Source organism: Chionomys nivalis, chromosome 10 (genome assembly GCF_950005125.1).
Source record: "Chionomys nivalis chromosome 10, mChiNiv1.1, whole genome shotgun sequence".
NCBI lineage: Eukaryota > Metazoa > Chordata > Mammalia > Rodentia > Cricetidae > Chionomys > Chionomys nivalis.
Genome location: NC_080095.1, coordinates 50616592 through 50643757, shown reverse-complemented (window position 1 = coordinate 50643757; position 27166 = coordinate 50616592). Strand labels below are relative to the sequence as shown.

General features: G+C 46.0%; 1 protein-coding gene across 1 annotated transcript in view; it reads left to right on the top strand.

Moving 5' to 3' along the window:
• Prkch (protein kinase C eta) overlaps positions 1-27166 on the top strand; it is a 195742-nt gene that overhangs the window by 126751 nt on the left and 41825 nt on the right. Inside the window, exon 10 of the mRNA XM_057783063.1 lies at positions 10804-10958. Coding sequence (XP_057639046.1) covers positions 10804-10958 — 155 coding nt within the window. The remainder of the gene's footprint in view (positions 1-10803; positions 10959-27166) is intronic.

The following is a 27166-nucleotide window of genomic DNA, read 5'->3' as shown; positions in this document are numbered from 1 at the left end:
GTCTCCAGGTCTGGAGGAAGCCTGGCCCACATGAAGTGGTGCTGGGAAGTTGAACTCATGTAGTACATGTGGATAGTTGACCTTGAACTCTGGATCCTGGGGATGCTCTGACCCATGTGTCAGGCTCTCTACAAAAGATCAACCAGGGTAGCTATAAGACCCAAACCAACTAATACCATAGTTTCTGCATTGCCTGCACATAGTCCCTGGGAGGTTGTGTAGGCTCTCACCATGACTGATATAGCTCTCTAAGCAGGGTCTGAATCTATGTCTGTAGCTGGAGTGGGTCCATCCCGCCCTGGAGACAGAGATGCCATTGCAAAAAAAAAAAAAAAAAAAAAAACCGACCTTCTTGGACAGAAACCATAGGCTATAATGTATTCTAGTGTTGAAACACTTGAGTTTCTTGTGAATACTACATCACTGGTTAAAACTTGATTATGTCTGTCTCTCCTGGGCCCCAGAAATAGCCAGTGCTTCTCATGAGTAGAAACAGCCTTATTGCAAGTTAGCTTGTAGCACAAGACAGGAAAGTGTTTATTCATCCAAACCACGAATATGGAGTGCCTACAACATGAAACCCGGCTTTCACCCCTGAGGATACAGCAGACCATAAAGAAAAGCAGGCTCTGCCTTCATATAGCTGGCCTAGGAAGCTAAGGGCCTGAAGCTGTCCTGAGTGGGCAGACTCAGCAGGTGGTCAGCATCCACAGGAGGCCATTCTTAGATTTCCACTCTGGTCAGGCTCAGTACAGCCACCTGCTTGGAAGGGAGTATAGAGGCATGTAAAGCTGTGTTTGCATGTCCAGGATGCGTTTATTTTTGATAGGATGAAGCAATTTGGGATCTACTGATGATTATTAGGGAGGGTTGGTTCAAGCCCCACATCACTTCTAGCTAGTATTGCTCCAGGATACAGGCTCACGCTGAGGCAGACTGGGAAGAGCGACAGCCCTAGCTTGCTTCCTGTTCTTCAACTAGATGTTTGTGTGGTCTTCTCACACCGACAGCTCCTGTTCCAGGCGTCAGGGACATCTGTCTATATCTCTGCTCACCCCCTGTAACCTCATGAGCCCATTGGACCGTACTTCTCTAAGGCCCTCTTTCCTGCTTCCTGCTGTCAGTTAGCACGGTCCTGCCTCACTGCTACATCCCTGTGTTCTAGAGAGATCAGAATGCCCTTTCTTCCCTGGAGGGCCAAGCAGGGCCTTCCCGCTTCTGTCCTGATGGAGGCTTCCAGCTTGTCGTATGCTCATTCAGCAGAAGGGCCCGCCGTATCGTGAGCTCATTCCTCTCTGCCCACTTCTGCTCTGCCATCATTTTTCTCTCAGGAGTTGTGGAGGGAGTGCTGGAACTTTGCCTGGAGCCTCTTCATTTCATCCTCATGGTGTATGACATTTTCAGTGTTAAAATAATATAATATATAGTTCCTCCATCAAAACAGGAGTGCCATTCGCCCACCTCCACTTCCAACCATACTTTTTTCTCCATTTCTTTGCATTGCTTCTTGGGGAGCCACTCTGGCATTTTCCTGCTCTGTTAACTCCTGTCCTCCCTGGAGAGCCCAGAACCACGTGCACTTTGGTATTTTCTAAGGAACCATGAAGTAGAGAAGAGCCACTGTCCACACTTTCATACCAAGCTCCATCTACCGATGGTGAAAGCTGCTTAGACACAATGAGTTAGACACAATCATGAAACACAGCTAACAAGGTGGAGTTGGCCTACAGCCTGCCCAAAGTTTATCTTCTGCGAGCCTAGAGAATGTGGGCCTGGCGTTTACCTGATTGGTTCCTCTTTATTTGGGCTTTTGGATAGATCTATAAAGAAAGGTCCTTTTCACGTTGCTCAAAGCATCACCCCTATCTTCTGACCCATCTCAGGGCTGGTGAGCTGTTATCATTTGCAGTGAACCATAGATAAGATTCTCCTGCTTGTCCAGCGCCATGTCATGTGCCTTCTTTTCACACGAGGTGGGAGGAGCCTCTGTGGGAGGGCTGTCCTGTGCATTGAGAGCTATCCAGCTACATCCTCGCTAGCAACTCGCTAGGTATCAGTTGTGCCCTTGAGTTATTGCCAGGTCTCCACCCCCGAGGAGTCTGCCTTGGCTTAAAACTATGGTTCCATATGACTATCAAATAATCTGTCCTCAGCCTCTAGTCACATGGGCTAAAAGACTGTTTCCTACAAAGAAAGCAAAGTGTGTCAGATTGTCCTTATAAAAGACTACATGGGCCAGTGGGTGAAGGGGCCAACCACCAAACCCAGCTACCCAAGTGCCATCCTGGAACCCACATGGTAGAAAGAGAGAAATGACTTCTACAATTGTCTCCTAACCTCCACACTGGAGCCATGGCACGCACCTGGCCACATCCACGTAAATATACACAAAGAAATATGATTTTTAAAATCTATGTATTATCATGTTTCTCTGGTAGTGCTGGCAGCTCCTAACAGCTGTCAATGTCTGCCATGTGGTCCAGGACTCCTGAGCTGGGGGACGGCAGAAGTGTGCAGGGTTTGTTCAGTGTGTGAGTAGCTGACTAGTGCCCGGATGGCTCTTGTTAGCCTAGAAGTCTGCTGACAGCAAGGCAGAAATGTGGGGTGCCTAGGGCACCAAGGAGCCAAATAGGGGTTCACTGAGTGTGAGTTTTAAGTGGGTTGTGTCCAACTCAAGGGGCACAGCTTCTCTTGGTTTGGAATCTCATCACTAGGCAGTACTTTGACTTTCTCAACAAGGCGTGGAGCCAGTGCTTTTTTATGAAAGCCACCATCTCTGCTGGAGCCCCACTGGGAGGCTTGTCTGTGAGCCAGAACCCTGTCCTCGATAGGGCACACAAGGCTGGATTTCACACACCGATAACCAGTCCTGTAGAAAGATTTCCCAACTGATACGGAAATACCTGCTAATGACCACATGAGTGTGTTCAGAGAGAGGGCAAACTTGTGGTTTTCTCCTCGGCCCAGGGCGGTGATCTCAGGAGTGGACTGGCAAGGCTGTACCATTGAGGAGCAACTGCAGTTCCAGCCACTGGGGAGCTGGGAGCAGGGCGGACTATAAGGACTGCTCGGGGCGGGGCAGGGATGGGGGTCCAGGGAATGGTTCAGATGGGAGATTGGGTCCACGGCCTCTTGATCTCATAGACACTGCACTATCAAATTCTCCACTCCCTGTTTGTGGAGATAGAAAAGAGGCGAGCTACAGGAGGAAGCCCATGTGAGGACGGAGATGGGTGGGAAGCAGGCAGAAGGAAGATTCATTAAGAGCTTTCACAAGAGGAGACTCAAATACCCAGAAGTCAGGTCACCAAGAGACTCGGAGGCGTTTCTTGGATCTGGCAGAAAGTGGGTGGTGTCTCTGTCTTCAATTTGCAGCTTTTGCAGATCCCATCTCAGCTCAATCAACTCGTGTGGGGGTTTTCTTGCAGACTTACCAGTGTCCTCTCCCTGAACGGCCCTTCTATTCTGTTTACACCAACTATCCTTCATCTCATGAGAGCTGTGCTCTTAACTCTTGTCCCCCTTGCTGTGACAAATTATCTGATGAGAGCCATTTAAGGAAGGGTTTGTTTTGGCTCACGGTTTGAGGGTACAGTTCATCATGAGGGGGAAGTCATGATAGCAGGAACTGGAAGCAGCTGGTCACATGACATTTACAGCCAGGAGACCGGCTGAACACTAACATCCAGCTTGCTTTCTTCGTTTTATGCAGCTGGGGATCCGACCCTATGGGATGGTGCCACCCACATTTAGGGCGAGTCTGCCCATAACCATTGACCTAATCTAGAAAATCCCTCACAAGTTTGTCTTCTGGGTGGTTCTGGAGCCTGTCAAGGTGTTTCCCTTGTGTGGCACAGAGACTGGTCAGGATTCATTATAAAACTCAGCTGTAACAAGTCTTTGCCTTCGTGGTTGTGAGTCCCTAAAGTTCTGTTTGCTGTAGTGGAGGTGTAAGAACCCCTCTTATCAAAGATGGGTCTCTATTCATATAAAATGCACCTTGACTCCAGGGTCTCACAAGAGGGTTGCTAGGTGGGTGAATTAACCCCGGGCATCTTACAGGGTGTGCAGGGTGACGAAAACCAAAATAAAGCCGTTAGACTCCATCTCACTGTTTCTTCTGTGGAGTCATTGCAATCCTTCTTAATGTGGTTAAATTCAAGTGGTTTCCAGTTTGAGCATGGTGCAATCAGATTTCCTCACAAGGGTGCTTTCCACCGTGACCTCTTTGACGTCAGTAACTGCTTCCTGTTGATGTGAACTCTATTCACCCAGCTGACAACCTGGTCAGCGAAAAGTACTAGAACAGTGGCTTAGGAGCCATTCAGTAGGGTGCTGTCTGTTCCCACAGATCCCGTTCTTGCCCACAGCTCTTGATAGATAACACTCTACAGATTTCACTATGGCTTGTTATTCATATGGAAATACTCCCCAGCAGCTCTGAGAATTTGATGAGTGTAGAAAGGGCTTCCAGTTCAATCGCGCCTTGAATCACCACCTAAATTATTCATAACCATAGATGTAATTGCTATTCTTTGAAATTTTTTCTCCATCTCCACTGTGGCCAATGTGCCATGACTGTTTCTTACTAAAACATTTCATTCCCAAAACAACTTATCTGCAAATGAAACATATTTGTAAATCAGAAGGATTACGCAGTCTAGTTTTAAACAGAGAAAAATCTTTCTTGGTTATAAGAATGAGTAAGTGTGGTTCTAAGGATGAGTAAATGCTACAGTAGGAGAAGAGATTACTAAGACTGCTAAGTCCTCCACAGCATATTGCAGCCAGCGGGTAACACCTTTGTCTCACAATGGCAATGTTTTAAAAACCCATAAAGCTGAGAATCAGAATCCTAATTTAATATTAGAAAATTAGGAAGCTGAATAGAACTGAGTGCTTGGTCGATACCCTTTTGGTTATCAACCCAGTTTGGGAACACCTTAAAAATACTTCCTAGAATGAAAAGCCCTTACCTCATCAATGCCGTGTGGCTTTAGGAAATGCGTCTGTACTTCAACAGTTGGGCATGGGGGTGGGGTGGGGAGACTTTCTTCTCCTTAGACCTGCTAGCCTTTGGGTTGGTCTTAAACTAGCTATGTAGCTAAGGTTGGCCTTGAACTCTTGATTCTTCTGCTTCCCAAGAACTGAGATTATAGGCATGAATGGCCACACCAGGCCAAGGTGCTCTGAATTCTTGTCCTACACTGAGGGATCAGGGAGCTATTGCAGCTTTTAAGAGTTTGCACATGCCTCCGTGTCTCTGTGTGTGTATGTGTCTGTCTGTCTCTCTCAGTGTTTGTCTCTCTCCATGTCTGTCTCTGTGTCTTTCAGTGTCTGTCTATGTCTGTCTGTCTGTCTGTCTGTCTCTCTCTCTCTCTCTCTCTCTCTCTGTATGTGTTGTGTGTGTAATGGATAGCTTCTGGAGGGATGCAGTTCTAGTCATGTTGGTTGAAGCTGCAGTGAGATGGTTATGATAATATGGTGATGACAAAGAGAGTTGTCATCATGCTTTGAGCACTTCTTGTCAGTCAGATGCTGGTCAAAACTCTTGACTTAACACACTTAGTCCTTGTAAACCTTGAGTTTAGTCATCTTGCCATCCCCATTTCACAAAGTGAGTTGAGAGAGCGAGGGAGAGAGGGAGAGCGTTAGACAAAGGGAGAGAGAGTATGAGAATAAAGTTCAGCAGGAGCTGCCTGTGCCTACTGAGAACCTGAGTCCACAGCTCAGGTGTTGTCACTGGGCAGCGTTCCTGTTAGTGAAACAGGGACTTGACGCTGGGCACAGTGTCTCCTGGATTTAGTTTTATTGTCTGCCAACAAGTTCTATTTATTAGGATTCTTTGGAAAGAGCCTAGCACTGTGAGGTCCTTTGCCCCTGTTTATCTCTCCCGTGATCGTTGTTGCTATAGGCATTATTGTCCTAGATTTTAAATCAGGAAGCTTCTTGCTCCTTAAAAATTTATATGTGTTTTACTTAAAATTTTCCTGGAAGCTACAGAAAACTTACCCGAGGCTATACATAAAAAGAACTAAATATAACTTCACAAACTCAGGAGGCATCGTTGTACCCGGGGCTAGGGCTTGACCAGATCTCCGAGAAACCGGAAAGACACAAGGAATGCTGGTGCCCTCCTTCTGATCTCACTCTCCCCAGTCTTGTTTCTGCCCCACTCTATATTCCGTGCTTTGTTCTTCACCTTTCATTTAGCCATCTGTCCATCCATCCATGCGTCTATCCATCCACCCATCTGTGTACCCATCTAGGTTTGTACCACTCTGTTATTCTGAGGAATTGCATGTGTTTATGCCACAGAGGCAGTCCCAGCTCCCCGAGTCACATTTCCTCGGTCCTTACATAGAGCTCAGATTGCATTAAAACTTTTTATTTTAATGTTCTGGGAAAGAGACTGACCATGGAAAAGTAGGCTCCTTCCAATTAGTCATCTGCTGGAGGTGCAGTGCTTGCCTGCATGGCCCCGGAGCCGTCTTTGGGAAGGGCAGTACCATCCCTGCAGACACCTCCAAAAGTGTCCTCCATGGCCTCCTTATGTCTTTTCACACTCCTTACGTGCAATCACTTTGCCACTTGTTTCATCTTAGCGGAGCTCTACCGTGTAGCCAGGCTTCACCTCACCTAGCTGCGTATCAATTTCAACTTCCGGGAACAACCTATAAAGAAGAACTTTAAGAAGTGTCTCCGGCTGCCAACCACTGCCGGTGTAGGAGATATGTTTATCAGGATCCTGTTCACAGAGAGCCAGGGCAGAGAGCTGGCACAGGCCTCCATGGGTTAATGGACCCAGGGCCGATTACGACAGAAACTTTATTATTGCCATGCACCAGCTCCTTGAACTCTGTGCCTGTAACTAATACAGGGCGTGGGGACAAAGGGATTTCTGAGTTGCTTTTATTCCCCCAGGTGTTCATCATCCATCCCATGCTGATGGCTTGCATTTGTGGTTAGTTGAATCAGAAACCATGGAGAGGCACGCAGGATAGACAAAGGGCTTGGCTTTGGAACTGAAGCTCACTCCGTCTTGGGTTCCTCCTCCACAGGTCAGGGCAAACCTGCCTTGAAGGAGCCAAAGCCACAGGTGACGCTCTGCAGAGGCTCAGGCTCAGCTTCTAGGAAAGGAGATGTTAGGAATCCTGAAACAGTTGTGTGGACACATTTTGAATGCAGAAAGAATCCCCTGGCTGTCTCTGCCAGGGTAGAATTAGAAGAGCCCTCTCTGCCCTAAACATGACTCACCTTAATCCATCACACAGTCCCTCCCTAATGCAGGATTCCCCAAAAGGACTTCGTCTTGTGTCACAGCACAGTGCATTGGGCAAGTAACCCTCAGGACTAGTTCTTGACCAACATGGATGCCAAGGGGAGTTGTAGGCAAGAGGCTATCACCCACCCCTTGGCATACAGATCTCTTCTGTGGGGAGATCGTCACCACATGCGAAGGCTTCCTGGAGATGGATGCAGTTCATTCCAAAGGAATAAGATTTCTCTGGGGTTATCTGGTTTGTTACTGATGGTTTATGATACATTATCCCAGCGCTCACTGGGGTCTTTTCAAGCCTTATCCCACAGATGTCACATATTTTATCCCAGGCACTAGGTGAATGATGCAGTAGGTGAATGATCATGTTTATTGGGAGGAGTTGAGGACCCTGCGGTTCTCAGTTGCGGGTGACCTAGGATGGGGTCAACACCTCCTACACTTGCCTCTTGCTTCTTCCAAGGCTTGATTATACATCTAGCAGCCGGGATGCAGAGGACTCTGTGCTCAGCAGCTTCAGCACTCAGCAGCCTGTGTTCTGCCTGGAGTCTGACCTGGCCGCTGTGCATTGCATCTGCCCGTCTTCTTTCCGTCCTCCTCTGGCCTGCCTTGTTCTTCTTCACCTTCTAAATTGAGAAGTCAGCTCTTCTCAAGAGTTTTCCTCAGATCCTCGCTAGCCTGCAGGATGTTCTCTCTCCCTGCCCGCCACCCTGCCAGACCCTTCTGCCACCCTTCCCACCCTGACTGGTGTGCGCCGTCTTCATGTCTGTGAGCAGGTGTAGGCTCACATCTGCTTCAGGATGCATGGGCCCTACCCAGGACCCATGACTGTGTGTGGTTAATGGTGGTTCTTGCTCAGACCTTTAAATAGAGCAATAAGGTCTCAGAGAGCTTCAGGAGGTGCCGTGTAGTCAGACCCTTGCAGCTCCCGAGATATAACACACAGCCAGTTGCCTCTGGTTTGGGAATCCGTTCCAATAAGCGTGATACAGCTTGAGAGAAAGGGTGGTTATCAATGATCCGCAATAACAGAGAGCAGGGTATGAAGGTCCCGTAGCCACCTTCCGCTTCCCACTGCCTAGATGTTGCTTTGGTGAGAGGCAGCTTTAAAATTACATGTTTTCCAGTATGTTCTCTTCTTGCTCTCAAGTTCAGTGAGAAAAGAGTGTGGAGAAAGAACATGAGAATTTAGAAACCTGCAGCAAGTTCTGAGAAGTGGAAAAGGATGCCGTCCCGGATCTCACAATCTGAAGCTGATGTCTGTCATTACATGGGGCTTTTTTTGGTGTGTGTATGTGTGTGTGTGTTTTCTCTGACTGTAACTGAAAGCATTCTACATGTCCACATTCTCTTCTGAGCTGAAAGTATCGTCATTGGAGCCACCAGCTGTAGCAGCATCAGATTCTGTGTACCGCACCCTTGCCATGGGTGATTCTGTAGGCTGAGATCTGCCCTGAACCCTGTGGGTGGAGCCAAGATGGAGGAGATAAAGACCTGAAGGCAGCATGTCCTACCCTCACACCTGCCATTTGGCCCAGGGTCCAGCCTTTTAGATTTTGAATATGAGAAAGATATTGTGTGTGGAAGAGACTTCCTTCTTAATGCCTTTATCTTTTTATGCCTGCTGCTGCCTTGGAAACCCTTGCCAAGGACACTGGCTTACAGTTGCCTCTGAATGACTGCTTGCCTATGGACTCGCTCCAAGTAATGGGATGCTCAGAGCAACTAGAATTCAAATGGCTGGCTGCCAGACACATCCCCGAGGAAGGTGAACAGGGTGGTTCACGGGAAGCATAAAGCTGTGCTACTTGATCAGGGAGGCTCCCCCATCTTAGTCTTCCGCAGACCCCTGGGGCTACCACCCCAGCTGAGTCCTGTAACAATTTCCTATGCAGGTATTGCTTCCCCAGTTGTCTCTGGAGGGCTAAGCCTCCACCAAACCCATTTGGTAATGTGGCCCACCCACCAGACTCTGGCCCGTGGAATACAGGACAGCCATTGCTTGTCTGAAGCCACTCACCCCATCCTGCCTCTCCCTTTGTCACTCACACTCAAATGAGGACCCTTAGCTTAGTCACAGGGCTTGCTCCATTTGTATGGCCTTCCCTTGGGCTATGGGGAAACCTGAAGAGCTGAGGCGGCAAGAGTTTCTTTATTTTTGTGAACTTTGCCCTTTTTTTTTACTCCTAAATTCATGCTTTTAGCTGATAGAAAAATAGGTGTAGTTTACACACACACATACATACATACACACACACACATACACCACACACACACACACACACACGGTTGATTGCCTTCCCTTCTGACTGAGGTTTTACTTACTATAGGAAGTAGGAGGTCATGGGTTGCGCTGCCCTGATAGAGATCAATTTGATATGCAGCCGCAACACCCTGGGAAGTGAGCCAAAGCCAGACTTCCCGCCACCGGGAGCAAAATTGGTAGCATCTGAAACCCCAAGGAAAGGCAGGTTCTTGCATGTATACATCCTTTGATAAAATACCAGTTTGCCCACACAGTGACCGCCCACATTCCCATCCCCAGAGAGGGCAGCACCATCTCTGAAGGATGGCACTCACCTGCAGGCCTTGCCTCACAAGACCCCTGCTCAGGCACCTCCCTAACTGCCCCACACACGCACACACAGGTGTCAGATGTCCCTGCTTCCTCTACCACATCCTTCACAGCTTTTACCAGAATGTGTGGGCTTGCTGTTTATCTTTTAAGAATCCGTGTTTCTTGTACCAGCCTTTCTCAGGTGAAAACATATCTGCTTTATGTCTATGGGCTTCTTTGTGGGGTCTCCAGCACCCCACTCAGAGCTCAGGGAAGGAAGTGAAGAAATCCACTGATGGTAGAGGCCCTTAGACACAAGCCTTTTACCCTGTGTGTCTCGGCAATTGTGTGTTGGATGGACCTTTCTGTCATGAAGCAGTCTTACGGTCCATGAGTCCTTGGTGCAGAACGTGTAGTCCCTAGGCAGCTGCAGAGGAAGCTTTGTTGGGAGTGCATTGTCCCTGCCTGGTGAGAGTCACTGCAGGTGGGAACCGCCAGTGTGCTTTATGTCCACTTCTAGTTTGTGGCCTTTTGATGGAGGAATTTCTAACAGGGTCTGCCAACTGAGACTTCCATTTAGCTGCGCTTGCTAAAGGAGTTTACCCTTTTTTTGTTTTCTCTTCATTTGTAAGAAATGAAGTGCCCTCCCCAGTGCCTTTTGATTAACCCTGTATGCTCCAATGAAGACCTTTGTCAGCTCTCCCCTTGTGGGAGCTTTCGTGTGTCAGGCTGGAATGAGAACCAAAGTCTCCTGATGTTTTCACTGTGTAGAAAGTCAAGGGTGTGTGGGACTACCTAGGGGATTTCCATGCCATTCTCCCCTATGGGATCAAGGACCTGACCCCACAGGACCATCGTCTGCTCCCAGACAGCAGTCTGCATGTTTCCTGGAATATCTGTCTCTTCAAGGAAGCCCAATGCCGATGAATGAACAACAGGCTAATCAGTTTCCTCGTGCTCCATCTAGGATCGTCTCTTCTTTGTCATGGAGTTTGTGAACGGAGGTGACCTGATGTTCCACATTCAAAAGTCCCGTCGTTTTGACGAAGCCCGAGCTCGTTTCTACGCCGCGGAGATCATTTCTGCACTCATGTTCCTACACGAGAAAGGCATCATCTACCGGTGAGTCTGTGCTGGGCACCGCTTCTGATTTACCCCCTGCCCAACTCTGCATTTGGCCGGCCTTCCATTTCTCACGATCATCAACCAAACACTTTAGCAATGACATCCACAGAAGGAAGGCCCAAGTGTACCTTAGAGTTGACACAGAGAGGAACTCCATCTCCGAACTAAAATTGTCAGCATGTTTGAATTTCGGGGAGATTAATAGTCATGGATTGGTCCAGCCAGCGTTTACTGTGGTAGCCAAGCCCTGGAAAGTGCTGGATTCATTTTCAGCTCTCTGTCTTTCCATTCTAATATTTGAAGTGAGTTGGTCAATGTGGACCCATTCTATTTTAAGAATCTGCAGCTGAGCCAAACAGTGTGTCTTGACTATTGCTGGAAGTAGCTGTAATGTGGTGTTGAGTTTGCCCGAGGTGGGGTTTGCCAGTCCACAGCTAAACCTATGGAGTGGGGTTGACGGTAGATTCATGTGTAGTCTCCCAACAGTAATTGATTACATTTCATGGCACAATCTTTTGACCTTAATGAGCTGTAATTTGAATGGATTCAAAATCAATGGCTACCCAATGACGCATTCATCAGAGGGATGGTGGATGCGTAAGAAATGGAATAGCCAGCGAATGTCAGGCTGTGTCATGTTGATGTTTCCTTTCACCTGCGGTTCGAATCCCACTCTTTAAATCATGTTATAACTTGATTGCCACATGTGATGGCTAGTTTCAGTGATCAGCTGGACATAATCGAGAAGAACCACCCCAAAAGGGAAGTGATGGTCCAAGTCAGGTAGCCTGATTCCCTGGGGCCTTTCCTTACATAGCACCCTGCATACAGGCTAATACAAGCACAAGCTTGCTCGTCCAGGTTGAATATCCTACTTAATTCCATTTGCTTTGTGAATCTTGCTCTATAGAGCACAGGCACTGTAGCTGGTTGAGGCAGTTCCCATCTACATTCTGGTTTACACTCAGTGTCTTTTATCTGTGACTCGATCCTAATTTCTAGTTCAATTCTGATTTTCATTTATTCTTGAACTCAGATCCCCACGTTCATTAGAGTCTAACTGATACAGCTGACTTTGAAGAACATTTAATCGGGATAGATCAAAGTGCTATTTTTGTCTTGTGGATTTGTTCCACAGGGTACTTTAATTCTATCCGGCTCCTGGCGGGGGCCAGAGACTTAAAAGTGAGGCTCTGAAAGCCAAGTCCTTGGAATTCTCACACAGTCAAGGGCATCTCTGGGTCCCAGAGAGTGAGCTGGATTCAGGAATCTAGTAAGAAACTTGAGAACTTGAGACATCTCCATTTATCATGTGTATCCCAAGAGGACCTTTATAAGAACGGAAATGCCCTCTCTAGAGGATTCCTTTGAGCTGTCGAAATAAAGTTATGGGTTGTTTGGTTTGGGGGGGCTTTATTTCTGGGCGTATGTGACTTATTTTCCAGCAAATTATAAAGGTAGCGCCATTGGCAAGTCATCTTCAAGAAGAATCTTAGAAAGAAGATGAGGCACTCTCTCTGGTGTGAATTTCCATTTTTTCAGTGACCAGACCCATGGGGGAGATCAGAAGACAGGCCGCTCACACTTTTGTATTTCACAGCTGTGTACTTACCCTGACTCTTGGGAGCATTCGCCAGCGAGCCTGGGGCCTGGGAGGTGCAGCTGCCTAAGAACACTTTGCCTTCATGCTTTCTGTTGCAAAGTCCCCCAACCAAAGTGAGAGGGAGAGTGGACAGTCATGAAGTCAGCTTTGACAAAGAGAAAGAACTGTTCATCCCTGTGACCTGGGTTACCAGGCACCTGGTCGGTGCATGGATAACTTCTCTGTATGTAACTTTGGATGATTTCCAAAGTCAGACTCTAGGAGAAAATAGGGGAATACAAAGGCTTGCAGGCCACATATAGTAGTGCAGGAACCTTTTCTCATTATGCCCATACACTGCATTAAAGGAGAATTCAGCCATCTCCAATGCTTCAATTCCAAACCACTAAGCCCGCCAGCACACACTTGTTCTGTCTCTGATATATTGGATAAGGAAGCACTTGCACAGTTTAGATTCTGGTGCCTCCTTTCCATGTTCTATTCAGACATGTGTGAGCCTGACGGCATTAGGCCCCATGCAGCCCTCAGCAGGCTGCACGTTTGGCAATCAGTGTTCACCCCTAAAGTGCCTGTGTGCTGTTTCACTGTTCCATTTCCCAGATGTGAGGCAGCCGTAGAGGCAGCCAGCCAGACCTGGCATACTGTCTTTTCCTCTTCCACTCACAGAGTTCAATATTTACCTCTGACCTTTCCTGAAACCCACCTTTGAGTTCCCTTCAGCTTGGGAGAAAAACCTGCCTCTGTCTCGTTTGTCATTTTCTGTTTTCTTTTTCTTTTTCCTTTTCCAATGCTGGAGATGAATCCTAGAACAAGCCTCTAACACATCTAACGTTCCCTAGGAAGGTCCTGTTACCTGGGCTCTGAATACAGGGGCTGACTCTGAAGATAGCCTTCTCAGACACTGCCCTCCTCTTTTCTCAAGGACAGGATCAGGGTACTGGGAGCCCGGTTGGTGCAGACACTTGTGTGTTGGTTAGGGGTGGCTCTGCTCGGTGGCTGGAGATTCACAAGGAATCTGCCTGCACATCATTTCTGCACTGGGGCCATGGCAGATGCTTCATGCTTGAGTCATTGTTCCCTGCAGTTCTCTCCTTCTGGAAAACTGGGTCAACATCTCTGATTCCTGTCTCCTGAGACCTCCCTTACTTCTCAGTGGTCTTTATAAGCAGGCCTGCAAACTCCCCAAATGTCTGTCATTTGAGTCTAGAGTTGTGTGATCTTACCTCACCTCTATTAGGGTCCATTTCCACATTTGTGTTTTCCCTCTGCATGTAATAAGAAAAATCTCTTTGGATAAAGGTGCGAGTCAGATTCAGGATGTCTCTTTTCGCTTAGTCATCCAATGGCGTCATTCTTTCTTCTGAAAAGCAGGTTCACTCACTCCTCGCTTTCTTGAATGCAAAGATGGCTACCCGCTGTCATCTGTTATTTTTTCTAGGCCCTTGTAATATTCAGAAAGGGCCAGCCACAGAAGCCCTAAGGATGTGAGTAACTTCAACGTGAGATTTTGGTGGCGAGCGATCCCCAGAACTTCTCAGTCACGTTCCTGCCTCCTTCATCTCACACTTTGCTCATTCAGACACCACTTTTCTATTATCGCCAGAGAGTGACTGTCGTCCCTTATTCTTTTTCTAAAGGTGTATGAGGAACTCGGGCTTTCCAGCTCTTTGGAATTACCTGGCACTTGCATGTACGCAGTCTCCCCTCCCCACAGGAAACTGTAGGCCTTTGTGCTCCCCCTGAGCAGCCCTTAGAGATCCCTTAGTGTTCAGTGACCATCAACTCACTTCCAAGGACATGAACATAGTGATGAACAAAGCCAAGATGATTCCCTGGTGGAGAACATGGCCCAGTGCTGGGGAAAGTTGTCAGTCAGGTGATCATACACACAGCAGCGGCAAATATAGCCAAGGCATGAAGCAGGGAAATGCAGCGTCATGGTTGAGAATTCCCCTAGGGCAATGGGTCTGGCTAGGGAGAGACAGAGACAGATCTTCTTAAGGAAGTGACCTTTAGGCTCAGGACACTAGTGAAGAAGAAGAAGAGAAGACTATTCTAGGCAGAAAGAACAGCAGATGAGATGCGAGTGGCAGGTTCTAGAGCTTTTAAGAGCTGTGTCACTAAAACCAGTGAGGCATATTTTCCCACAGTTAGTATTCCATTATCCCAGAGAGGGCACAGTCATCTGATGACTTTAAAATTTTATTAGATATACCTCATAAATAATTTATTTGAGACTTAGGTAAGCTGGTCATGTTGCCAATCCCTGGAGGAACCATCCAGTCGCTGTGAGTTTTTTGCATCCGCGTCTCAGTGTTTATACCCAACAATAGGGTTATTAAAGTTTAGAAATAGCGGAGGCCTCAAAGATTACCTAAGGCCAACTTCTTTTTCACTAATGAGGAAATCCAGATCTCAAATATCCACCAGCAAACTGTTTCTCACAGTAGGGTTCTGTCAGGATGGTCTATCTGTAATTTATAGTCCATCTCCAGAAAACTGAAAATATGATTACTCTCCAACTTCCCCCTGATTGAAGAGTTAATAGGGCATTTTGAGGTGTTCATTGCTGTCTGCTCCATTTCACTGAGGAAAATCCAGTCAAGGCTAGCTCTGTCGGCTGACAGTGTGCCGAGTGTTGTGTGAGGAGGCACACATCTGAAATGAATGGAGTGCAGTTCTGCTCTTTGAGGCTTTTTCCCCCTTTGGTAGAGAGAGATGGATAATCCACAGACCATGAATGGCCGATAGATTCCAAAACTGGAGCATGCCAGTGTGTTAGTCACTTTTCTTATTGCAGTGACAAAATCCCTAAAGATGGCAATGTAAGGAAAGAGTTTGTTCATGGTTAGTTTTAGGCCATCATGGTGGGGAAGGCATGGCGGAATTCATGACAGCTTAGTCTGGGTGGTAGCAGACCTCCTAGTGGTTTGTTCCTGTTTTGGCAGTCCGGGAAGGAGAGCGTGCTAACCATCATCAATGCCCACCTCCTGCGAGCCACTTTTGATAGCTAAGCCACATTCCCAAAGGCCCCACAACCTACCAGTTAGAGACCAAGAGATCCACTGAATGCATGAGCCTGTTAGCTCAGATCATGAAACGAGTGTGAGCAAGTGGACCAAGGACAGAATCTTGGAGAGCAACTCCCATTTGAATTCTGCCTAAACATGGCCGCAGGGCTGAACGAATGACAGCTAGTCTGTAGCATTTACAGTAAATGGCCCCCAAATGGAATTCCATGAGAAATATAAAGGAGTAGAAAAAAATAGTCTTTTATTGTAAAGTCTTTGAGATCACACGTTTGTTCTTTCTGCTAAGGGAACAATTTGGATGATTTTCCATGAATTGGGCAGCGAACCCAATCCTGATTCTGGAGATGTGGGCAAGTTGTTGAAGGCTTTGGGTCATTTTATCCTTCATACCTAAGCATAGAGCAGTGTCCCTGTGGAGCGGAAGTGGAAACTGCACTCTGTGAAGCCTGCCATATCTGGAAGGACAGGACTTTTGCCTGGGCATCACCAGGTGATGTTGGTTCCTCCTACTTATGTTGAACAAGCGAAGAAGCTGCGCTGAGATGGAGGAGGGTGAGAGTTCTCCAGACAAATGGAGTTTAAGTTATTAAATTCACCCCTTTGAGGAGCAGTGACTCCCTGTCCCCTGAATTCTTTTCTTTGTATTTCAGTACTAGTTTTGAAATGATACGTTTTATTTCCTTGTCATGTATTTGTTCAAACTCTTGTGGAGATTTTCTAGGGAGGTTGTTGGACCTGTGGGACAGGTCACAAGACCTGAATTCTGAGTCTTTTTGTTTAAATCCTGAATGTCTCTAATTTTGTGTCAAAAAGACAAGTTGACGCTTTGTTAGCTTACTCTTGTATTAGTGAAATAGAACTTGAGGTGGCTAATTTGAGGGGCAATTCGAGGACCCTCCTAGACCCTCAGTAGAATATCCATCCTGAAACTTAACCCCAGTAATGTCTTTTCTGAAAGGGCCCAACTTAATGTCGGAACAAAGCATCAGCCCCGGAACACTTAATTGTCCTGTGTACTGCCTGCATTAAATCACGGTAGCTGTCCCGGCATGCCATGTCTGTGCCCGGCTCTCGTGTCAACAACAGCTTGGTTATTTGTCACTAATTGATAAATGTGCTAATCAGTTTCCCTGGCTAATGCAATTAGACCACCAGTTTTGTTCTTTTTCCTACTAAATTGACCACAAAACCCGTTTCCCATTGTAGTTACCCACAACTTGGATTTATCAGCTAAGCAATACAAACGCGGCAGGTTGACCTTTCTGTACCGGCTGGACGCCGCCATTTGTCAAAAGCAATTGAACTGGACAGTTCAACAAGTGTCTGAACTGCCCCCTCCCACTCAGCTTGGCTCCTGGGGATCAAAGAAGGATAGCATGAGTCCCGCCCTCCAGCTGGGGGCTTGATCGTGCCCTCAGCCAACACTTGATGTATATCTGCGGTATTCCACACAAGGCCCTAAGCCCTGGGGAAATACAGAAAATAAAATAGGCAGCTCTCCTTTCCCCTCAGGGAGCTGAAATTCTAGCTCAAGTTGACAAAGTGAAAGTCTGTCAGATGTTGGAACTATAAACGCAATGAAGAAAAGGGCTGGTAACGGAGGACAGAGTCAACAACACTGATTTTACAGGGAGGGTCAAGAAAAGCTTCTTGGATAATGGACATTTTAGTGAACGGAAAAAGAAAGGTGGCAAGGAGGTTCTAGGTGCACATCTGTTGGGAGCACATTCCTGTGATGCTCGGGGAGGGTGGAGCTGGGTGTGTCCAGGGATGCTGTCACTGCAGGAGTGGAGCAGCAAGGGAACCATCCTTTCTCTGGCGAGGAGGCACCTCCCTGTAAGATGGTTTTTATCCAGTCAGCTCTAATTTCATACGGTAAGCGATGCCATCATTTTTCACCAGATAAGGAAATTTCAGGCTGTAGGAATTCAGTAAGTGGCGGTTGTTCAACGTTATAAAGGATGCGTCAAAACTCTGCAAGCCCCCATAATGATACCTTTTGGATTCTTTTGGTGTAAGTTCCTGTGCCTATGGCTCAGTGTGTGGATTGACTTTCTTTTCTGTCCTTGCCAGCCTCACCTCTCCTAATCATTTCTACCTTAACCTAATTGTCACCAGCACTGTCTTCCTGGCTCTAAGCATCCTCAGGTTCAGGGTGCCCATGGCAACTTACTCTGCTCTACTTTGGCACTGTGCCCCTCAGCACGTAAGACACTTATCTCTTTTTAAAAGATTTATTTATTTATACTTTTATTTTTATTTGTGTGGGTGTTTTGTTCACCACATACATGCCTTGTGCCCATGGAGGCCAAAGGAAGACATTGGATCCCCCTGGAACTGGAGTTAACAGATGCTTGTGAACCATCATGTGGGTGCATGAGAATTGAACCCCGGTCTTCTGGAAGGGCAGCCAGTGCTCCTGACCTCTAAGCCATTCCTCTACCAGCTCCTACCTGGGCCATGTCTTGAGGATTGGGACTGTGGTTCTTTATCCACGTGCCTAGGATGCTGACAAGAAGCTCAGATGTTTGTGAGTGGTTTGGGGCCTGATCAAGCTCCTAACCTAACCATATTCTCCCTGTTTTAAAGCAGCAGTCAGGGTTGGGACTATATCATCTTTGCAATCATTTATTGATCACTACCACGAGCCAGCTTTATGCTAAGCTCTGAATAAACAACCCCATTTTTTTTCCATTTCATCAGTTAATGGCACTCGATGGTTTACACTGGTCCAAATCCATATTTTCATCAGGATTCAAAGTATGTGCTTGTTTATTTAATAAATAAAAGCCTTCTGAGAATTTTCATTTACTAAAAGGAATACTTTGCCTATCTTTTTTTTTCCTTTTGGTTTTTTGAGACAGGGTTTCTTTGTGAAATAGTCCTGGCTGTCCTAGAATTTGCTCTGTGGACCAGGCTGACCTTGAACTCACAGAGACCCACCTGCCTCTGTCTCCCGAGTGCTGGGATTAAAGATGTGCACCACCACTGCCTGGCTTGTTTTAATAGTGTTTTACAAAGTATATGGGATACTTTTGTTTTAAGGTTTACTTTTTTATTTTAGACATATGCATGTTTACCTGCACATATATATGTGCACTGCAAGCATGCCTGGTGCCCAAAGAGGCTAAAAGAAGGCTCTGGATCCCCTGAGACTGGGTTGACAGACAGTTGTGAGCTGTCATGTGGGTGCTGGGAATTGAACTCGAGAACTCTGCGAGTTCAGCAAGTGCTTATAGCCACTGAGCCATTTCTCTAGCCCTCTAAGTATAGTTTTAATTTTCTAATAATTTCAAAATTGGGCTGATAATTTTGATGAGAATGTAATTCTCATCCAATTATTAATGGGATTATAAATATTTCTTCCACCCAGTGTAAAAAGCATTTTCCCTTCTTACACTGGTGGTCACTGCCCTGATTCTTCTACACATTTCTCCCATTGATGACTTTGGTTCACAGCATTTCTGATGGTGGGTTTTTTTTTTTTTTTTTTTTTTTTTTTGCATGGAACCCTGTCGGTTTCTCAGAGTTACATTAGCGCTGTATACAACATTCAGACAGCTTCTTTGGCAGTCTATTTCAGTTTTTCTCTTTCCTGCTAAAAGTCAAGGGAAAGTATCAAGGGGCATTGTAAACTGGACATTCTCTGTATGTTCCTTTAGCCTGTCTGTGTCCTTCACAGGCGATGGGGAGTCTGGCAGGGGCCCCTTTCTGCAGGTACGTCTAAGTTGTTCAGTGGCGTTAACTTCTGAATGTTGCCAGGGGGTATGTCTTCTAATTAAAATATTCTTCACAGCTGACCGTGGTGCAGCACACCTTTAATCCCAGCACTCAAGAGGCAGAGCAGGTGGATCTCTGTGAGTTGAGGCCAGCCTGGTCTATAGAGTGAGTTCCAGGGCAGCTCGGGCTGTATGAAGAAACTCTGTCTCAAAAAAAACCAAAACCAAAACAAACAAAAAGATTTCTGCAATAAATACATGTCTTCATAGAGATCTGTATTCATTAATGAGATCAGTGTTTTTTTCCACTGAGATTTTATTGTTGTTGGTTTGTTTTGGGAGATAGTGTCTGGCTTCATAGCTTAGTCTGGCCTGGAGTTCAGTGTGTAACACACCCAGGCTGGCTGTGAATTCAGGATCTTCCTGCATTAGGCTCCTGAGTGTTTGGAACCCAGGCAAGTGTGACCACTCCCAGCTTTGTATTTTATTTGTTAAATGGACTTGGGCTGGAGAGATGGCTTAATGGATGGAAATCATGGTGGCAAAGGCATAACCAAACCTCCAAAGTTGTCTCCCATGTGCCTGCACACACATAGCCTGATTATAATAATAAATATAAATTTTTAAATATGACGGTTACATTTGTGAGCTCATTACAATGGTAACCCTAAAATAAATAAGGGAATACTTCTAAAGAAAAGATTTCAAAGTATGAAATAAACTTACTCTTGTTTTTCTGATTATAAGAGAAGCATAATAGTGATTTTTGAAATTTCACATATAAAAGTCAAAGTGAAATGGCTTACAATTCTATGTAAATAACCATTTTTCTTAGAAATATCTTCTCAGAGTATTTTAGTGGATTTACCTTTTGGAATGGGGCCAATTAAAAAAAATGGTCTTACTCTGCATGACAGTGTTCTAGTAAGCAGTACACTGAGCATAAAGTGATTCCACGGTGTTCTATTGATGGGGACAATATGGCTGTCTCAGTTTGTGTAAGGACCACGGAATCCATACAGGATGACGTTGCTGAAGGATGCACCCTCAGCCTGTGCCCCTCTCAATGTACAAGAAACTTTTCCACCATTTTTTTTTCTTTTTTTGTATCATAGCCATTTTATTTTACCATGGAAGTCATGTCCATCATCTTTTAAACCAACATTAAATGATATGTTTTGATATGTGAACACATGGTGTAAACAGTATTCCAAATAACGCTTCCAGAGAGGTTCCCAGTGACCTTTCTGTTATTCCGCAGCCGTCTGCATAAGCAGCTAGGGACTCTGTTCAGAGGTCATACGATGACTACTTAAAAACTGGAGAGGGTCCCATAAGGCTTCTCAGTAGTGTCCTGGAGAGTAGAAAAGGATGGCTTATTTTGGTGGTTTTGCATTTTTAAACCATTATTTATTATTATTGTGTGTGGTATGTGTGAGGAAGAGCAACAACCTGCCGACACACACATGTGGAGGTCAGAGAACAACTTTGGAGAATCCGTTTTCTTCTGCCACCATGGAACCCAGGGGTGTAACTGAGGCCTTTGAGCCTACTCACCAAATGCTTTTATCCTCGGAACGGTCTTGTGGGCCCAAGGATGCATTTGGGTTTTTGGTTGGCTGGTGGTTACTGTGCTTTTCATTGTTTTGGTTTTTGAGACAGGGTTTTACTGAATAGCCCTGGCTGGTCTGGAACTTGCTCTGTAGACCAGGCTGTACCTGAACTCACAGACATCTGCCTGCCTCTGCCTCCATGGTGCTAGAGATAAAGGAACGCACACTATGGCGTACTCCCAAGGATGGGTTCTTAAGGGGACTTGGTAACAGTGGTTGTAAACAAAGGACACCACTCAAGTCCAAAGCCCTCTTCTGAGTCAGGAGTACTGCCTGCAGTGGAACCGCTCCTCGAGGACCATTGTTTGCGCGTTGGCTATGGGGGTCTGCGTGTGTGAGACAAAATAGGTGGCTCTTTTAAACCTTATTTATTTTTTTGTATTTTCAGCTGCTCAATAGTGAACAATAGAGGCAGTATTGACACTAGAATAAAGCTTTGGAATCAAACTCAAATTCAAAAGCTCCACAATGTGCAGGTTTTATGAAACCAGATAAAACCTTAACTTATAGGTTCTTAATCTGCAACATGGGTCTGAGAGTGTGTCCTCCCCCCGGGGCTATCATGAAATTTGACTCCTGTTCTAGTATTAGCTAATGTTCATGATGGTACACCCATGTCAAATAGCATGGAGTTACTCAAAGAAAGATCGCTGTACATAAAAGGAAGAATAAGGCTACAGTTGTTAGCCTGACTAATTCGTCTTTGACAGTTCAATGGGGGAGAAGAAAGCTAAAAAGTATCCTGTGTGCTCATTTTAATCCTATAAAAAAAGAACAGCAGAAGCCATTTATATATGTCTGTGCATGGAGAAACATATAGAAAAGCCACAAGGAAAAGTGCAAGAGTTTGGAATGGAGTGGATGGTTACTAGTTGCACATTTTATATTATTATATTTTCTCAGTGGTTGGAATGGAAATATGTTTAGTTTTTTGTTGTTATTTTGTGTGTTTGTTTGTTTTAGCCAGGAGTGAGAGGTAGGCAGAACAGTGAGATGCTCCTAGGCCTGGGCAGATGGAGGACAGAAAGCCTTCACTCGCCCTGACATCAGGCTGCATCCCTAGACTGCTTCTTTCTTGCTCGTTTTTTCTCAGTATCAGGTATCATGTAGCTGCTGGCACAGGGCGTAGCGACATTTCTTCATTTCTGCTTTACTTCTGGCTGCATTTGTCTAGCAGAATTCATCGGGAGAGAGGAGTGTCAGGAAGATTGATGAGCCGGGGGCCCTCTATTGATTGGGGAGCCAACATCAGCCAGGCCTGGGAGGACAGGCTTGTCATCCCAGCTACTCAGCAGGCTGAAACAGGACAGGTACAAATGGAAGGCTAGCCCTGACTACAGGGAGACTTCAAAGCTAACCTGAATAATATAGGGAGACGCTGTCTCAAAATCCAAAAACAAATTTTTAAAGGACTAAGAGTCTGGCTCAGAGGAAGAGCTCTTGCCTAGTTTGTGTGAGGCATAGGTTCAATTTCCAGCCCTATTCCATTATGGTATTAAATAGCATTTTAATATAATGTTAAAATGTCCATTATGCCTAGACATGACTGGAAAGGAAACAACTGTTAGCTGCTTTTATAGGAAGACAGTGAGAGCTAAACGTCCCCTGTACTCCTGTCCGCAGCTCCCCAATTGCTTTCTTCTACTTGTGTGACTCCCAGAAATGGTCTGTGCACATGTAAGCTGTGTGTTTGAATATGTTTCCGACTGAAAAGCAAACGGTGATCTATCCATCCTACATGTACGGAAGTTGTTCCCCGGGGTCTAAAGAGATGGAATCTAAGCCTTTGCAGAAAGGTGAGGCGAGCCACTGCTTCTCTCTGACGAGTCTGAGAGTGTGTGAGCCCTGGACGAATTTTGTTTGTGTTGGAGAAACTGCGGCTGACAAAAGCTTATTTTAACAGCCTAGCAACAAAGCTGTCTTCCCCATGGGGAGGACTTGCATCGATCACTATTTCTAACCGGGCCTCAGAATAGCAGCGTGTACTTCCCCGTGGCAGAGGGTGTCAGGCAGCAGTGACACATTGTCTGCCAGACCCCGAAACCAGACTCTATCCAGTGGAGAAAATCAGGAGCTAGCTCCTGTTCTTGAGAAAAGGTGAGAACGGCCAGGAGTTCCAACCCAGACCCAGCTTTTGGAGTGAAGCAAGAAAGGGTATAAAAATTCCAGATGATCCCAGAAGTGTGCAATTTGCCCCTCCCAAATTCGCCTGGTGAGGATTTTAACACTTTGATGAAGAAATGGGAGTGAGGAGTAGAGAGGGAGGCAGGTGACTGAGTCACCGAATTCTTTCTTTAGAGAGCCTGCCATGGAGAGAGAGAGAGAGAGAGAGAGAGAGAGAGAGAGAGAGAGAGAGAGAGAGAGATCAGGAAAGAAGACAGCGCGCAGGGCAGAAAAGCAGTTCTTATTTAAAGAAAAAGTCCTACACAAAATTGAGACAGACGCTGGTGTGGAATTAGCTCTCAAGGCTAGGAAAATGTTGACAGGCATCAGTCATGAATTGGAACTGAGAATGCTGCCAGGCCTTCTACTTCCCTGAGACGCTGAGGATGGGGAGAGAGTATTGGCCTAAGAAGCCGGGGTTTTGCTGCCTTCTCTGTGAACAGATTCAGACATGCCAGAGGCCGTCAGGAGTTTCCTTCTGACTGATTTATGTGGGTGCTCGCGGTGCTTTCTTTTCCCCCTGCAAGAATCTGGTTGAGTAATTCAGAAGGTTAAAAAATAACACAACAGACACAAGTGAGAGAAGGTAGCTGAGGTCCTCCACCTCTGCCCGGAAGGTGCGCACTGGCTGGAGGCCTCTGTGAGGTCTTTGTTTCTCCCTCTGCAGGTCCTCAGCCGCTCTGAGAAGCGCGCATTTGGTGTTCTGTTCCACCACCGTTTAAGAAGTAAAACCCTGTTCTCCACAGCTTATTCCTGTAAACCGGGAAGTGTGTCCTCACAGGCCAGGTTCCCAGCATTTCCTGGCATCCCAGCCTTGGCAGCAGGCTTGGGAAAAAATGAAATGTTTTATGGCCCGGGAGACGAAGCATGATGACAGTGTTCATTCCTGCCCAGTGCCTCTGAAGGCTGCTAACTTCTTTCAGTCTGCTGCCCCTACTGTCTATGCTGATAGTCAGGTTTTATAAAAAGAAAGGTAAAGTCAAGGCTCGCTGCCCAGGGTATCTTCATCGTCATCATCATCCAGGAAGTGTCCTGCACTGTACTTTATGGCTTTGTTCTTACAGTGTGGGTGCTGGGATTCAAAGCCATGAAATCGTGCTAAGTGTGTGCTCCACCACTGAACTATACCTTGGCCTGTACACTCGTTTTGTTTTTTTTGTTTGTTTGTTTTTTTGTTTGTTTTGTTTTTAACTCTGAAACAAAAACTTTGCTGTTAGAGGCTCAAAATGCTATATGTCATAAGAATTAATACTCGGAACTAAAATGCATCAGAGTTCAACATAAGACACAGATAACAAACCAACCTATTCAGAAGAAAAATCAAGCAGTGCCTATAGTACTGGGTGAGCTTGGATTAGCTTACCCAGTGAAGAGACAGGTCAGGTCCTGTGGTGTCATTTGTCACTCTCAGAGCCCCATTAGATAGGACATTTGCCATGGTTTTGATCTGCACAGATCCTCAGGTGCAGAGCCTTGACTGTATGTGCACGAGGTATAAATTCATCTGTGCTCACGACTTTGAATTCATCTACACATCTATGCATCCACCCATTCATCCACCAGTGTTCATTGAAACCTACTGTGAGCTTGGGAATATAATAGTGATCAAGACAGGCCAACTCCCCATTTAGAGGAAGGATACATCTTTGTATCAGACTGTAAAGAGAGGCTAGTATAGAAAGAAATAAGTTTCTCGTTACAATTTCAGCCCCTAGAACTGAAAAAGAGAAAGAGACAGAAAATGCTCCGTGTCTGTCATTATTGAGTGTCTAAATTAGTTCGTCTATTCAGACTAGCATGATAAAACACCACAGGCTGATGTGTACACACAAAAACTCATTTCTTCCAAGTCTACAGGGTAGGAAGTTTAAGATCAAGTCGCTGATGTCTGGTGGGAGCTTTTCTGGTGTATAGGAAAGACGCAGCCAGTGAACTCTCTACGGTTTCATTGAGAACAGCACCATTTATGAGCTCCATCGCCCCCCTCCATAAGCTAATCACCTCCCAAATGTCACACCTCAAAATACACAGTGAGTCTAGTCTTCTCATGTGAATTTGGGGGACAGAAGCACTCATTCTGTAGGAATATTTCTCCTGGAGTCGCCTGTCTTCAAAATGGAAGCCAGTGGGGTCTCTAGTAACACAGTTAACCATAAAGAACTTCCATATTGGGCCGGTGAGATGGCTTAGCAGGTAAAGGTGTTTACCACCAAGCCTGACAACCTGAGTTTCCTCTCTAGGACCCCGTGATGGATGCAGAGACCTGAACCCTGCAAGCTGTCCTCTGATCTTCACATGCATTTGTGCGTGCATGCACATGTGTGCACATGGCATGCGTGCGCGCGCACACACACACACAAATAAATGTAATAATTTTATAAGAAATTATGTATATGTATTGTACAACTAAGCTTTCAGTTAAAGAAGGAAGGAGCCTATGTTGGGCACAGCCAGAAGTATTTATAAGTTACACTTGTTTCTGGCCATTAATTCACTTCCTCCTAATCCCCAGGGCTCTTGGTCTCACCAAGCCTGGCTCCATTTTGAATTTCAATAGCTCTCCTGGGAGTTTCTCAGAAGCTAGGGTAGTACTTGGCTTTTCCTGATGGAGGTGGATCATCTTTCTATCTGTTGTTTCATTGGTTAAGTAATAAAGAAACTGCCTTGGCCCCTTTAATAGGACAGAAAATTAGGTAGGCGGAGTAAACAGAGAGAATGCTGGGAGAAAGAAGCTGAGTCAGGAGTCGCCATGATTCTCCCACTCCAGACAGATGCAGGTTAAGATCTTTCCTGGTAAGCCAGCTCGTGGTACTACACAGAATATTAGAAATGGGTTAGATCAATATGTAGGAGCTAGCCAATAAGAGGCTATAGCTAATGGGCCAGGCAGTGATTAAAAGAATACAGTTTCCGTGTAATTATTTCGGGGCATAAGCTAGCCATGCGGGCGGCCAGGTGCCGGGGACGCAGCCCCGCCGCTCATATTACAACATTTTCCAACCATAATGAGCTTTTCCACCTATTGGAAACATTGAGCTCTGCCACTGTGCCTGGAAAGAAAGACTGTGTTCAAGAGAGCCAGTCGGTAATCTGGGCTCTTGCGGAAATGCTGGAATCTTGTCTTTCCTCATGGAATTTCTACACATAGGTAGTGGCATCACATACCACGACCTAGGCCAGGGGTAGTGGTGTCACCATCCACACTATCCGGGGACTTGGCTCCTAACCTATTGTGCTACTCCACTCTAGCTAAGTTTGCAATTCCTGGACTCCTGGGTGAGCCCTCTCCAGAAAAGCTCTCACTCCATGGTTCCTTAGCAAATCTGCTGCCCCACCACCCTCCCTTCTTTTCACTGTCAATAAACTGACAGAGATGGGTTCCAGCCCCCTCACGGCCTCTGTGAAGAAATGAGAAGTCTTAACCATTTGGCAGCCCTTATTCTCAGACTAAGAGGAGAAAACAAAGAGGTATAAGAAAGGGGAGCCTTCCCTTCATACACAGTGGATCTTGTGAATAGGATTTAATGAAATAGTTCATAAGAAATGCAATAAGAAAGTTCCTACGCACGTTAGCCGTCCGAGGAGCCTCTTCCAAAGCCCTGGTGTTCAAACAGGACTACCATCTCTGTTTTCTTTGAAGGTTACACACACATACACACACACACACACACACACACACACACAGCCTACATATCCCTGATAAGGTCTCCTTTCATGTGACACCAGAAACACAGGCCTGAAAAAGAGAGAGGGGGAGAGAGAGATAGATTCACACACACACACACACAGAGAGAGAGAGAGAGAGAGAGACAGACAGACAGACAGACAGACAGACAGAGAGAGAGAAGGGACTACGGTAGACTAAAGGGCTTTTACGCAATACATGAAACAGTCACCCTCCTGCTATGTGGATGTGGTTTGTCCCCTCCAAAACTGGTGCTGGAATTTGGTCTCTGATGTAACAACGTTGAAAGACTCTAAGAAATGATTAGGCTAGGTGTGGCGCACACACCTTGGATCCTGGCACTCAGGAGGCAGAGTTAAATGAGTTCTAGGGTAGCAGATAGTGAGCTCC